This window comes from Macaca mulatta, chromosome 9 (genome assembly GCF_049350105.2).
Source record: "Macaca mulatta isolate MMU2019108-1 chromosome 9, T2T-MMU8v2.0, whole genome shotgun sequence".
Classification (NCBI taxonomy): domain Eukaryota; kingdom Metazoa; phylum Chordata; class Mammalia; order Primates; family Cercopithecidae; genus Macaca; species Macaca mulatta.
This window is the reverse complement of record NC_133414.1, coordinates 103410256-103425726: the sequence shown is the minus strand read 5'-3', so window position 1 is coordinate 103425726 and position 15471 is coordinate 103410256. Positions and strand designations below refer to the sequence as shown.

Genomic DNA, 15471 nt, shown 5'->3' with positions numbered 1-15471 from the left:
TTGATCCAGTCAAAATTCCTCAACCAATTAAGACTCTGGTTCTTTTTTTTAACAAAAACATCTAGAACAAAACCAAGTTACTTTGAAATATATTAAGCAGACTCAAATTTCAGACCGATTTTTCAATTCAGCTGAATTGGTAAAATCTCAATAACTTCTATTTTCAAAAGGCACATTCATTTAATGATTCATTTCAAAAAAATGTTTTCTGATGGCTCACTAGAATGTCACACAGATATCCTCCAAGTTACAGATATCAACTTAAAAACAAGTAGTTATTCATATAGCTCATCAGTATAACATTTTACCACTCAAGAAGGGATTCTTCAGTCAGAGTTAACTATAAAACTATAAAAAAAAAATGGAGAAAAAATAGGGAAATCAAACAGGGCCTCACACTTGATATAGAAGGCTGTGAAGGAAAGTACCAAATCCACAGGACAGGAGTAGAGTAGAAAGGGCTGGCTGGCTTACAAACAGCTTTTCAGCTACAGATGTTGCTTTGCAAACACAATCATGTGTTGCTTAACAAGGGGGTATTTCCTGAGAAATGCTTCATTAGGCAACTTTGTAGGTGTGCAAACATCACAGAGTATACTTATACAAATCTAGATAGTACAGCTCACTACACACCTAGATTATATGATATAGTCTATTGCTCATAGGATACAAACACCTATAGAGCATGTTACCATGCTGAATACTGTAGACAACTGTAACACTAAGTATGCATCTAAACATATTTAAACAGAAAAGGCATTAGACCACCTTCAGATTATGTGATCTGTCATTGACTGGGACATTGTTATATGACACATGACTTTAATAATCTCATCTAACACTGAGTGCTTACTTTGTACAAGGTGTTTTTCTAAATGTTTTATGTGTATTAATTTAGACTTCATTTCTACCTTATGAAGTAGGTTCAATTATTATTTTCCCCATTTTATAGATGGAGAGTTACAAACAGCAAAGCAGAATCATACTTGACTTTTTTGGAGGTTCTCTGGCTCAGAATTTATAATAACCGCTTTTCTCCAATTGTTAAATATAGTTATAAATTATTTGTGTCCTAATGGGTTATTCATGAAGGGGAAAATAAGCAAGCACTACATTATGATTTTGTAGTTAAAAAAAAAGTTGACAAAGAGACTTTACAACCCACTCAAACTTAAGACATGGTGGGTATGTATTTATACAGTCATAGCCCTCCCTTTTTATGTATTAAGTCTCTTGGACTATTTTGCTTCAATCAGATTGATTTTACATATAATTTAATGATCTATTCATACCATAAACAAGCAATTAGATATCCTAGAACATATCTTTTCCATGATTGTTCTATCTCCAGTAACAAAAATTTGAACAAATTTGTTACTGGGCGACAAGTTCTTTTTCAAACTAGAATTAATGCCATAGGTGCAGCTTCTTTGTACCACATGGCCCCTATTACCTATGACCACAGATACAGAGTGTTCAGAATTGGGCAAAGAATAGGAATCAGAAACATCTCCGTTACAAAGCAACCACTGTCCCTGACTAGCCATTTTACTCCTCAGCAAGGTACACATAACCTGACTCTCAGATTCCTTTTCTGTAAAGTGGGAAAATATCTTCCTCACGGGGTTGTTGTGATTGCTTTTGGTTGCATTATTTAACTAAATAAAAGAATACAAAGCAAATGCTTCGCACAGAGTAGGCACTCAATAAGTAGCTATTATTGTTATACACACTTATTTTGTATATTTGTAATATCTGTAGTTTCTTCAATTACTTATCATCACCATAGCATTAATTCTTTCCCATCTCAACTCTTGTTTAGAGCATAATGAACAAAGGGCACAACATTTTCCATACAAGATTGTTCCAAATACCTAGCTGGGTATATTATTGTTAAGTACACATGCGTACACACACACACACACACACACACACACACACACACACACACTCTTTCTCTCTCTAATTTGGAATGCTATTGACCTCATCTGGAAATCTCAGAGTCCTTTTCCTTTATTAATGCTTCTTCCCTTTCATTTCTGCTGTCTAGTTAGGTTCCACATGGTGTGTATGCTCTCATCCCTTACACTCTGTCCTGTGGCCACCACCTTAGTGGATGCACTCATTGCTTCAGGCATGAGCTACAAAGCTCTTTTCTTCACTTTCTTCCTCCTCCAGTTTAACTATACACTACCACTGATTTCATTATGTTGTTCCTCTATTTCAGAAATTCCAATAGCTTCCCACTAACCACAGGGAAAAAAAAAAAAAAAACTGTCTATGCTTCTCTGCCTAGTGATCTGGCTCCAGCCCCCATGCAATCTTTCTTACCTCCCACAAGTTCCCAGCATGCTTCCACTGGGCTCACTTTATTACTCACTAATTTTTCCTTTTAAGCCTTGCTCATGTTGTTTTCATCACTGGATTACTTTGCCCACTTTCTTCTGCCTATCCAAATCCTATCATTTTTCAATGGCCAGCCAGCTTAAATAATTACCTTTACTTCAAGGCCTTTCTTCATAGTTCTGCATACAGTGATCGCCTTTCTCTAATCTCCAATAGTACAAATTGTTTCTATGGCTCATTGTGGCTTTTACATATTGCTTTGCTTTTCATGTGTTAACCCTGCATACCCCGAGGCAGAGACCACTTTTTAAAACCTTGTCTTTTTGCATTTTCTGTAGCACCTAGTACAAAACTAAACATAAAAGATGTCCAATAACTGGCAGTTACATTTTGTCCCAGGGACTCCATCAACCCCATTTATACACACCTGATAAGCAAACTTCTCATTCTTGTTACTAAACTCCATCAAATCCTCTCCACACACATTATGCTCACCCTCAAGCTCTTCCTCTTGTCTTCTATTACAGGCTAACATCCCTTTAAAATTCTCAACTAATATCCTCCCATTTCTCTTCACCACCCTGACCTAAGTCAAATCTAGCTCTTTCTTGAACCCACTGTACTGGTACCCTATCCAGAGGGTTCTACCCCATGTAGAACCTCTCTCTTCTGTTCACCTGATTAGGCACAGAAGTAAAAAGTCAAATTTGTCCTCACTGACACCGTTATTTCTGCCCCACCTCTGAGCATTTTCTTCTTTCTCATTCACCACTTTTTTAAACATCTGCAATACATCAATAACTAATTTATAATATTCCACTCCAATCCATCAACCTCAGTAAATTTAATATTCATATTATCAGCCCTTCATATTCATACACTACTTCAAATTCTTTATTTTGCTTGGCTCCATGGACTTGCATCACCTCTCCACAGCAGCAAGGCCAAGACCCAAACACTGAAAGTCTCTGAGGGCTCTATCTTGAGCCTCTTGTGCATCTCCAACTGGAACCACTTTCACTGCCATTTCTTTCAATTCCCCACCATGCCTGATTTCTGCTGTCTCTTGTTCACTTAATCCATACCTGTCACAAGTTCATTTCAAATGCTGCTCCACAAACTAAGTAGATTTGGGAGATGGTAATTTAAAAATACAGATTCCTACACCTCGCCCATGGAGCTTTTAATTCGGTATATAGAGTGTCAAGTTTCAATCTTGGTATACCCGGGGAATTAAATTAAAAAAAAGATGCCTGAGCAACATCACCAGAAATTCTGATTTAACAAGCCTGCATTTGGGTCTGGATAATGATAGCGTTAAAAGTTCCTCAGTTAATTCTACTGTGCATCTAAGGTTGAAAACCGGTGCTCTAGGATGAGATGTAGGAATGAGGACTTTAACATGCTACCAAGGTAACTCTGCGGTCAGTCAGGCTTGAAACCACTGTGTTAGGCACCTCCTCACTAGCTGGAATGGACTTCCTTCATGCTTAGATGGTCTTAGGATAAAACACTTTAGGGCTGTCCCTTCCAGCATTCTTTCTCCCACCCCGTACCTGTCTGTAAACATACACGATACAGCCTAACTCTTCAACTTTAATTAGGGTCACTGTAAACTGACCTTCTATTTATTTATAATATTTATATTATTTTATTCATATATATTCATTTACAAATGTGACACAATGGTTTTCTGAAAAAGCCACTATTGTAGGATCACAAATTGAGTCACAGACACAAACTAGACAGGTAGAACCATTAGGCTGGGGCAAAAAGGAAGAATAACTGGAATGTCTCAAAGAAAAAGTTATTAATGACAATTAGGTTCATAAGCAAACCTCTAGGAGCTCTGTTTAATCTACAGGAGGTTGAAAAACAACTCAAGAGGCCATAAGCTGTATTTCCCTGCCCACCTACCTCACACACCAAGATCTCCTTCCCCTCCCCACACATACCACGGCCTTCCTAACCGCTGTGAAAGTCAATCACCACCCCAGTTCTCCTGGATTTCTTATCCTTTGGATGGACTAAGGACCAAGCATAGATTTTCTACATTTAAGCTTTTCACTGCTATAGCTCTGAATTCTAGCTTTGAAGTCTCTCTTTGACAAACACACACACACATTCTGCCACAGATCCTGTCATAAATTCTGTTAAAAAAAACCTGTCATAAAAAATCAATGGTACTGACTCTGAAAGACTTTATAAGGCACAAGCAAGGCTGAGGCAGGAGAATGGCTTGAACACGAGAGGCGGAGATTGCACTGAGCCGAGATCGCGCCACTGCACTCCAGCCTGACGACAGAGCAAGACTCCGTCTCAAAACAAAACAAAACAAAACAAAACAAAACCCTCAAGTTTTTTCATATTTATCCTTATCCTCTTCTATTCCAACTTATATCTTTTCAAAGTTTAATTCAAGATTTTTTTTTCTTGAATATATTCTTCTCTTTGTCTAGTAGTACAAGTCCATAATCCTCTATTTACAATTTCAAAGTCCTATAAATTCTTGAAACTGAAATGTTTTTGCAACTCATTTGGTGCCAAAAACATGCACCTGATCTGAACTGACATGACGCTACTTTTTTCCCTTTAGCATGAACACATACATTTCACTGCAGTTATTAATATGCTTGATTAGAGAGAACTGGCTAGGACCTTACTGTGGGTATTAAATAATATATGATATATGTACCTAATTACCTTTCTAAAATCTGAAAAACTTGAAATCCCAAAGCAGACTGTAGACTTGTATCGACACTTGCAAATTTTTATTCCAAAACGGCAATTTTTCAGTTACACTGAGATAAATAGGTTTTTGGGAGAGCGTTTGCTTGAGGACCTAAACCCACTCATTTAACTGTTTCTATAAGTACATACATTTACTGTTTTAAACAACCAACATATAAAGGAACTGCTGTAATTCTGTGAGTTGGACTTCCTATACAAAATCTGAAAACCTAGGGTACCAGCAGCAGGAACTAGATCTCCAAGCTGCTGGGTGACAAATTTCTTCAAAGCATTTCCCAGGGTAATCCCTAACCCCAGCTCCAATCTATCAATCAATTGTAACTACGCTTTTAAATGTGTATCATTACTGTTCACAATTTGCTGCATCGATTTAAAGAGCTTGTTTTAACAATTTCCAGTTATCAGGGCCCTCAGACATTTTTGAAAAACCTACCGAATCCAAAAATTATTCCTAACACCAATACAGTACTTAACGAAGAGTGAGCTATTTTAGTAAGTTCTTAGTCATTTAAGAGGGAGGTTTTAAGAAATGAATTGCAAGTAGGAAAAAATAAAATGTATAATGTTCACTAAACTTTTACTATTTTGTCACACACAGCTGCTTGACAAGTCATGATCTTTAAATATATCAAAGTAAACTTTCAAAAAGTACTTAAATATTATGTCAAAATAAAAAATTGCAAAAGCCGAGTTTTTTTTTTTCTTTAATTGTGCTTCGAATTAACCAGTCACAACCACCAGTAAAAATAGGGAAAGAGGGGGAGGGGGCTGTCCCATGACATCATCTGGCAATATGTAGTTTGAAGCCTGAGAGCGCTCTCCAAATAACCCTTACGAAGATACAGCTGGGAAATCATCCCTGTTAAGCTTAGATAACTTGGGTTTAAATAAAAGGTTCAAAAAGCCTCCCCCCACCTGAGTCACATGTCTGTACCATATGAAAAATAAAACCATTACTGATGCATCTACCTCCCACTACCCTGACAGCAACGGAAAGGTCACAATTAAGTGGAAACTCGCCGCACAGCCTGTTTAATCTGAAGGGGGAAGGGAAAGAAACGCGAAGAAAAGGACAAAAATCTGCGCGCCTCCAGGGCAGGCAGGCACCTCCGTGGAAAACCCACTCCCGCCTGCTGACACCTATGCTCATCCAACAGATCATGCCGACTCAAGATGCAGGTAATTCTCTTAGATAAAGTGGGGGCCCAAGCCCCAGAAAATAACGCAAACATCCAGCGGAACCGACCACCCCCAACATTTCCCGAGGGTGGAAGATGTAGCTCGCGAAGTGTTCTGGGCTGCCCACGAGGCACAACTCTTTCATTTCTGCCCAAGGAAGGGCGGCCTGGGTGCCTCTCCCTGGAGTGCCAGGGGGTGCCCAGGGGAGACGCTGGCCTCCTGGCGGCCCTCGCCCGTCCGCCGTCCCTCCTGACTCCCGCCGTCGGGGCGCCAGGCGGCCCCGGCCCACCACCTACCGCGGTCGCGCCGGCGCCAGCCGATACGATGGGCGGCAGCTTCTCGCGCTCCGGCTCCTTCCCTTTCCTCTCCTCAGGCGCGGCCGCCGCCACCACCAGCGGAGTGGCGGGCGAGGGTACCCGACCCGCCTCACTCATGTCGGGCCGGGCGGCGGGAGCGCCAGGCGGCGGCGGCAGCCTCAGTGCTGCTGGGGCTGGCGCTGCTGCTGCCGCCGCGGCCGCGAGAGGGCTCTGGGCTGCAGCTTCTAGCTGCCGCCGCCGCCGCCGCCGCCGCCGCCACTCCGCCCCCGCCCGCGCCCGCGCCTCTGCGCGCGAGCCCGAGGCCGCGCGACCCCGCCGGCCGCCCCCGCGCGCGCCAGGCCCGCGGACACGGCTCCCCACAGCTACCACAGGTGTCTTGCTCCCGCCTCCCCCGCCCGCCCGGGGCTCGCGCGTCGCGGGTCAGGAGCGCCGGCGGTAGCCGCCCTTGTCAACCCCGAGGGCCCGGAGAGAAGGTGCCGCGGTCGACGCCCGGCCGCCATATTGTTTGCAGAGTGTCGCCCGAGATGACGAGGAGACCCCGCACCGGGACCGCGCAGGAGAACCTGGACTAGGGGCGGATAGTGGGGGAGACAAGTCCAGCCCTGCAAAGGGTCGGACGGGGATAGTCCGAGTGGTACCAGTAGGGCAGGACGTAGGCACAGACTACCCTTCACGGACGGCCCTGGCCTGCGGCGCCTAGTCCCGCGGGCGAGCGCCCTCGGGGTCTGGGCTGGTGGCCTTTTGCCTTCTTCTTCCAGGCGCCCACTAAGCTGTCCGCCTTTGGGCCTCTGCCTTCTTATCCTTGCCCGCCTTCCTGAGCCCAGGAGAGGCGACCCAGAGCTTGCGCAGCCCGGGAGACAGCCTTTTCTGGCTCAGCAACCGACCCTTTTGTATACGCCTGGATGGCCTCAACCTACACAGGAAAAGCCTGGAGGTGGGGAGGAGTGCGACGTGGTGGGCCCCCCCTTTCCCCTTCCCCCATAGGATTGGACGGCCAGTCCACACTTTCCATTCCTGTTCCTCTCGTCCCTCTTTGACTGCCAAATCCGCCTCTCCCTTCCCGTCCCCAAGCGCCTACGTTTTGCTCTCTACCCGCAACCCTTTGCTGTCTCCTATCCATTCCTTCATTGTTCCTTTCCGTTTATGTTAGCGATGTACATACCCAAACTCTGCTGCACAGTCCTCAATCAAATCATTACAAAATAGGAGTAAAAACTGGAAAGCTGAAGAAGAGAGCTTTTAATTATGAAATTAAAATACCCCCCACCTCCACCACCAGGACACCTAGACAATTTCCTTTCCTTTCTTGTCGCCCCCTCCTTTTCCTCAGTCTATTGGAGTGGTGGAGACACCTGCTGATCTAGGAGAAAGGAGAGAGTAAGAATGCGCTGTATCGCCTATTGAAAGCAAGGGATTTCGATACTCAGGTCTATCAGGTTTTTTGCCGGTGCCTTCGTTATTTTATTCGAGGTTGAGTGAATTTTTAGATCAAGAGTACCTGGGTCCAAATACAAGAACCAAAAATATCTCTGAAACAAACCCAAATATGATTTGGGGATATCTATTGTTTACATAATTGGGTGTTATTAGTGTAACTAAATACTAGTTATGGTACTTCATAAGATGAGGTTGCATGTTTTCAAACCCACCATTTATAACAAGTAGATCTGAAGCAAACAATGTTGCCTTCTAAATTATGAATTCTGACTTTCATTTATAGCAAGGCTTTCTACTTTAATATAGTTACTGTTGCCACCTGTTTACTTGTGAATTAACAAAAGGTATAGAATAAGTGCCGTATAGTCAGCAAAAAATATTTCAATGCAGGGAAAATGATGCATCCAGGCATTACTTTGAAGCATCCTCCTCCTTTCTATTAATATTTTTCTTAAATTCTTTTTCAGGATTTTCTTTCCTTCTTAAACTACTGAAATACTCATCCCATAGAGAAGAACATACCATTATTCTCTGCTTTTAGCGGGTCTGTATACTGATCATGGATACAGCAGCAATTCAAATGTTATTTTATAAAAGGAAGCCTCTATTTTAACTGCAATTCCAGATATTCTGTGCTGCTAAGTCTAGGTTGATAGAACAAATACTAGAGGGAAAAGTATCTTCTTTCCTATTGTTTTCAACTAGATTTAGTAATTTGCTATAAAAATGCTTGGATGAGAAACCACTTGGATAACAGGCCTTCTGCTTTCTTTTTTCATGTGTGAGACTAAATAAAAGTGTCTGTACATGTAGTTACATTCAATAGAACAAAATGCTTAAATATTGGCGAAACAAGGCAAGTCAGAAATGTTAATTTCTGCTACTGCACCAGAGTAGATAATAACCCATTTCTTAACAAATTCTCTGATTAATTCACTTGTGTGTTCCATATGAAAAATGATGATTTGTTTATATTTCCTTTTACTTCTTGTTAAATAAATGTCCTCAATCCACCACCTCATCTCTCCCTCATACATAGTCCAGGAGGGGGCTGGAGGGTGGGAATGGGGCCTGCTGGAAAGCTGTAGAATTATAGCTCTGGGGGAACTTGTGGTGTGCTTGAGAGACACATTCCCAGCTGCCATCAGGGTGCTTCTGGAGATCCAGGTGGGAGAAGACAGTGTTGTAAGGCAGGACATACAGAGAGCTCTGCCCATTCTGTACAGAGGTGTGGAGAAGATGCTTTTTAGCTATTCCTAGTGTCAGAAGTGCAACAGTGAGGGTATCCAAGTATAAACTCATTTGCTTTGGAAAAACTAGGAGTGAGGCAGAAGAAGCATTTCATGTTTCTAGGTCCAGATGGAAAACCTGAGCTCATTAATTATATCTATGGGGAATAGGGTTTTGCAGGGTGGGAGTGAGGGTTAGAGAACTCATTATTTCCCTGGAAGAAAAAGAAAGACAAAATTACAAGGTAATGGAAGGTCGAAATTATAGACAACTTCTATTTTAATTATGTATGGTAATACTAATGTAGTGAACAATAGCAAAATAGGTACACAGATCACTTAAGAATGGTTTATACCACTAATACCTTAATTTTAGAAGGTATAGTTATGAAATAGTGCAACTTATTTTAATATTTCAACTGAGTGTTGTCCTAAAGTAAACTTGGGGAAATTATTTTAGCCATGTTGACCTTGTTAAAAAGATTTTTGGAACTCTTTCTTAGGTATAATGGTTGTGGATTTTTAAAATTACTATTTAAAAAATAATTTGGCTGGGTGCGTGGCTCATGCCTGTAATCCTAAAACTTTGGGAGGCCAAGGCAGGTAGCTCACTTGAGGTCAGGAGTTTGAACCCAGCCTGGCCAACATGGTGAAATCCTGTCCCTACTAAAAATATATATATAAAAAAAATTTAGCCAGGCATGGTGGTGGGCACCTGTAGTCCCAGCTACTTGGGAGGCTGAGGTGGGAGAATCGCTTCAACTCGGGAGGCGGAGGTTGCAGTGAGCTGAAATTGCGCCACTGCACTTGAGCCTGGGTGACAGAGTGAGACTCCATCTCAAAACAAAACAAAACAAAAAAAACTTTATTAAAAAAAAAAAGATGCTTTGTCATTACAGAAAAACAGAAAATACAGATTAGCAGAATCATTTAAACTAACTTTAGATACTAAGACCTTGCTCTGTATCTTTAAAAAATCTCTTGTATCTGTCTACACACCCCCCACCCCCCACCCCACAGTGTTTCTTCCTTTGTTTTTATAAAAGTTGAACATACTGAAACACTGTTTGGAGTCTTTGCAACTAATTCTTTAGAATAACCCCAGTGATGTGATAAATCTTTAGAGGATGATTTTTTAAAAATTGCACAATGCTATATAGAGCCAAGACTGAAGAATAAAGTAGATGATGATCAAGCTTTGTATTTTTAATCAGACTTCTCTTGAATCTGTTCTCTGCCTAGATTCCCATTGCCATTGACCTAATTAAGGCCCTTAACATCTCTAACCCCAATTATTTCTGTAGCCTGGCAACTGGTCTTGCCTTCAGTTTCTTACCTGCTCTAATGGCCACCAGAATGACCTCTTCAGAATATATAGTTTCTAGCCAGCCCTTTGTTTTAAAATACCGTAGTAGTCTTTCAAAGCCTTTATGCTAAAAATTTTCCCCTAGTGTGGCATTCTGCTGAATTCTTTGCAAAAGAAGGCATTTTTCTTAATGTCCTAAATAGAATCATTCCTTTCTTTCTGCTCCCAGAGCATGTTATACATACTTACCTTTATAGACCTATTACATTGCATCTTAGTTTTTTGTTCCCCAAATAAGTCATGGCACAGAGGAGAAAGACTATGTCTGATTAGTCCTTGAGTCCCTACATGTAGCACACTACCTGGAGTGTGCTATTGAGGAGGCGCTTAGCAAACCCAGAAGAAACGAAACGATGTTTTCTTGAAGTGGTTTGTACAGGGGCTCTGAAATCTTTTCCAAAGATAAATTATAAAAATGCTCTGAGTGATGAACTATACTCATTCAGATGATTTGGTCTTGATATTGCTTCTTTAAAATCTTAATCTTCTAGAGCAGTGCTATCAGTAGAACTTCGCATACTAGGGGAAATGGTCTGTATCTGCACTGTCCAGTGTGGTAGCCAATAGCGTCATGTAGTTATTGGGCACTTGAAATGTGTCTATTGCCAGAGGAATTGAATTTTTAATTTTAGTTCATGTTATGTAAGTTGTGTTTGAACAGCCACATGTGACTAGTGGCCACCATATTGGACAGTACATTTTAGAGCTGCATCTCAGCTGTAAAACAGCAAGTCCAAATTAGTGGCACACTAATTAATGAGCCTCACTGTATCTTAACCTCATTCTTCAGAATTTATGCAAGCAAATGTTCACCAAAGTAATGAGGGCAGGTTTAAAAGAGCTTTAATAAACGCCTAAAAGCCTAAGTAACTTCTTCCTTTTTTATTGTTTCTTTTTAAATATTGTATTCACAGGAGTTTGCATGTGTTGGTGAAACCACATTTAGCTATATCTTGATTTGACCAAGTCCTATAGAGGAGTGACCTAAACTAGAAGAAACTGTTAGTAACAGTAAAAATTGAGGTGGCCGTATGTGTTTTCAAGTTGGTTTTGGATGTCCTGTTTAGATATTTTCAAAGGAAATGCTAATTAAAGAGTTCTAATTAGTTCTAATGCTAATTAAAGAGTTGTGCTTGATAAACTAGTTCTATAGAACTGCCGCATGTGAAATTCTAATAGTCTGACCTGGATATATTGATAACTCTTCTAAATCTTAACCTCAATTTTACATTTGTTTTCCACACAAAACCAAGAAAAACAACAACAAAAACATTAAATTGTACATCAGAAGTATCCTATGCATGATGTACCTATTTAAATTTTTATTGAGTCTAAGTTAACTTATGTATTCTAAGGCTGCTGAAGTCATCAAAACAAGTCAGAATGGCATATACTGCTATTCATTTTTACCTTTTGTCTTGCTAAGAGCACCCTGATTTGACATAACAATATGCTTACATAAAAGTGATTTCTTTTCTGCACTTTCTCGCAGCTATGTAGCATAATGTAACATTATTCTAGCCAATGAGGTGTATGCTGACATTTTAGGGAAAGTATTTGCTACCTTTATTTTGCCTGAAATGAAGATACGATATGTCAACGTGGTGCTACAACAAACAGGAGGCTGCAAGCATAAGGATGAATGTCAAAAAGCTAAGGACAGGGTGATGGAGAGAGAAAAGGAATCTGGAACAGTCCTGAAATTGTAGAACTGCTACACCAGCTTGGACTGCCTATATCTGGATTTCTTTTTTGTAAGACAGATGAATCCCTATCTTATTTAAATCCATATTAGTTCTTCTGTCATTTGCAGCTAAACAAATTCCTGTCACACTTCATGCACGCGCATACGTGCACACGCGTGAGAGCACACACACACACACACAAACCCATAGTTTTTTGTCTTAGTTCATCCCCAAACTAGTCAGTTGGTTGAAATTCTAGTGGTTTAACCTGTTGTTTCAGGCACAGCTTTAATCAAGTAAAATAGCTATCTTCTTATCTCAATTCTATGATTAATAATAGTTCAGGAATTACAATAACCTTTGTAAAAACATGAATTTTCTTCTTCAAAGTTGGAAAAGATGCCTCTACACTTCAATGCAAAGTATTAGAATAAAATTAGAAATTCTGAAAATTACCTTTAGTCTTGGCTCTTCCAATTTTTAATTATGTGGCTTTAGCAAAATCACTGTGTTTGAATTAATTTGCTTAATGTTGCATGAGTGTTGTGGAAAACAGTGAAAAAACATGCAGAATTGCTTTGTGAACTATGCTGCATTTTAATAAATCCAACTTAATGAGCACTGCTGGTTACTAGAGACTGTGCTAAGCACTTTCCATGGATTTGTTCATGTCTTCTTGGAAACCTACTTTTAGTATTACTGTAGAGTAGGGACTCATTCCCATTTCATAGATGGGCAAATTAAGGAATTATATCTAGTAAACTGTTCAGATTCATCTCATACTTGCCACAAAGCATAGACTAGCTGTTCGATAAATGTTTATGGGAAGAATAAATGTTCATTTTATTTATTTTGCTATCCTATAATTGCGTACCATTTAGGATATTATAAACCCATAGTAGATTTGGCCACATAATAAAGGACTGCTATTGGAGGCCTGCTCAGCACCTCCCTGTTGTCCAGCATCCTAACAGAACATTTTCTACTAGAGATACTGAAATAATCAGCTTTTACTGAGGTAAAAATCCAATCTAAGCATCTTTGACTAATAACTTCCCTTGCGTATAGAGGGTTTTGAGGACATATACAGAGGATCCCTAGTCTTTAGCACACTTCTGAGCCCTCAGGCTCAACAAATATTGTTGAATGGGTAGATGTTAAATGCTTCACAGATACTGCTTTTGGGGACCCTGCAACTATTAACGTTATATTATAAGCATGCTGTGGTCAGTAGGTTGCATTCTGGAAATATTTTAATAAATCTTGTATTCTTTAAACACATCAGGTATTGGAGTTTATTTACTTTTTAGTTTTTCTAGCTTTATTGAGGTATAATTGACAAAAATTGTATAGATTTGAGGTATACAATGCGGTGTTTTGGTATACATGTATCTTGTGAAATAGTTACCACAATCAAGCTATTATTTCCATCATCTCACATAATTACCTTTTTGTGTTCGTGGTGAGAGCATTTAAGACCTACTCTCTTAGCAAATTTCAAATATGCAATATAGTATTATTAACTGTAGTCACCGTGCTGTTCCTTAGATCTCCAGAACCTATCTGCTATGGTTCGAATGTGTTCCTTAGAGTTCATGTGCTAGAAACTTACTCACCATTGTAGCAATGAGACTTTTAAGAGGTGGGTAGGCCATGACGGCTCTGTCTTCATGTATGGATTGATGCTGTTATCGCAAGAGTGTGTTATTGCAGGAGTGAGTTTGTTATCATGAGAGTGTGTTTCCTTATAGAAGATTCAGTTTAGGCTTCTTTTGCCTCTCTCTCACTCTTTCTCACCCTTCTGTCTTCTGTAATGGAGTGACTCAGCAAGAAAACCCTCACCAGATGCTGGCACCAGAACTTTTAGCCAATACATTTCTGTTCTTTATAAATTACCCACTGTAGTATTCTGTGATAACAACACAAAACCAAAGGCATTATTTGTCCTGCATAACTGAAACTTTCTACTTTTTAACCAACATCTCCCCATTTTTCCTGCCTTCCAAGCCATGGCAACCACCCTTTCTACTCTCTGCTTCTATGAGTTTAACATTTTTAGATTCCACATATAAGTGAGGATCATACGCTATTTGTCTTTTTGTGCTTAGCTTATTTTACTTAGCATAATATCCTTTAGGTTCATCCGTGTTGTCCCAACTGACAAGATTTCCTTCTTTTTAATGGCTGAAATTCCTCTGTGTGTGTGTGTGTGTGTGCGCGCACACGCGCGCACTCGTCTTTATCCATTCGTTCATCTCTGGACACATAGGTTGATTCCATATCTTGGCTATTGTAAATAATGCTGCCATGAACATGAAAGTGCAGATATCTCTTCAAGATACTGATTTCATTTCCTTTGCATGTATATCTATTAATAGAAATGGGATTGTTGGATCATATGGTAGTGAGGAACTTCTATATTATTTTTCATAATAGTTGTACCAATTTCCATTCCCACCAACAGTGCATAAGGGTTCCCTTTTCTCCACATCCTCACCAACACTTGTTATCCGTTGTCTTTTTGATAATAGCCATTCTCTTTTTTTTTTTTTTTTTTTTTTTTTGAGATAGAGTCCCACTCTGTCTTCAGGCTGGAGTGCAGTGGCACGATCTCGGCTCACTGCAACCTCCATCTCCTGGGTTCAAGCAGTTCTCCTGCCTCAGTCTCCCAAGTGGCTGGGACTACAAGCGTGCACCACCACACCAGCTAATTTTTGTATTTTTGGTAGAGACTGGGTTTCACCATATTGGCCAGGATGGTCTCGATCTCTTCACTTCGTGATCCGCCTGCCTCAGCCTTCCAAAATGCTGGGATTAACAGGTGTGAGGCACCGCGCCCAGCCGATGACAGCCGTTCTAATAGGTGTGAGCTGATATCTCATTGTGGTTTTGATTTGCATTTCTCTGATGATTAGAGATGTTGAGCATTTTTTAATACAACTGTTGGCCATTTGTGTGTCTTCTTTTGAGAAATGGCTTTTCAGATCCTTTGCCCATTTTTAAATCAGGTTATTTGTCTTCTTGCTATTGAGTTGTTTGAATTCCTTATGTATTTTGTATATTAACCCCTTATTAGATGTATGGTTTGTAAATAATTTTTCCTACTCCATAGGTTGTCTCTTCACTCTGTTGATTGTTTCCTTTGCTATGCAGAAGCTTTT

General features: G+C 40.3%; 2 protein-coding genes and 1 long non-coding RNA gene across 12 annotated transcripts in view; 2 read left to right on the top strand and 1 right to left on the bottom strand.

Annotated features, from left to right (window-relative positions):
• HECTD2 (HECT domain E3 ubiquitin protein ligase 2) overlaps positions 1-7936 on the bottom strand; it is a 95257-nt gene extending 87321 nt beyond the window's left edge. For 6 of the 7 annotated variants that reach the window (XM_015147678.3, XM_077946750.1, XM_077946751.1 and 3 more), the window contains exon 1: positions 6573-6788. In XM_015147678.3, coding sequence (XP_015003164.2) covers positions 6573-6710 — 138 coding nt within the window. In that variant the 5' untranslated portion in view covers positions 6711-6788. Of the gene's footprint in view, positions 1-6572; positions 6789-7755 lie in introns of those variants that run through there. The other variant, XM_015147680.3, reaches the window with a different exon arrangement.
• LOC144331172 (uncharacterized) overlaps positions 6042-15471 on the top strand; it is a 150487-nt gene continuing 141057 nt past the window's right edge. For 3 of the 4 annotated variants that reach the window (XR_013398130.1, XR_013398129.1, XR_013398131.1), the window contains exon 1: positions 6069-6276. Coding sequence is in view for 1 of the 4 variants with exons in the window: in XM_077946762.1 (XP_077802888.1) it covers positions 6057-6276 (220 nt within the window). In the remaining 3 variants the exon portion in view is untranslated. Of the gene's footprint in view, positions 6277-15471 lie in introns of all 4 variants that reach the window. The other variant, XM_077946762.1, reaches the window with a different exon arrangement.
• LOC144331173 (uncharacterized) lies at positions 6902-10170 on the top strand. The gene is made up of 2 exons (XR_013398132.1): positions 6902-6964; positions 9212-10170. It is a non-coding gene; the product is annotated as an uncharacterized LOC144331173 (long non-coding RNA).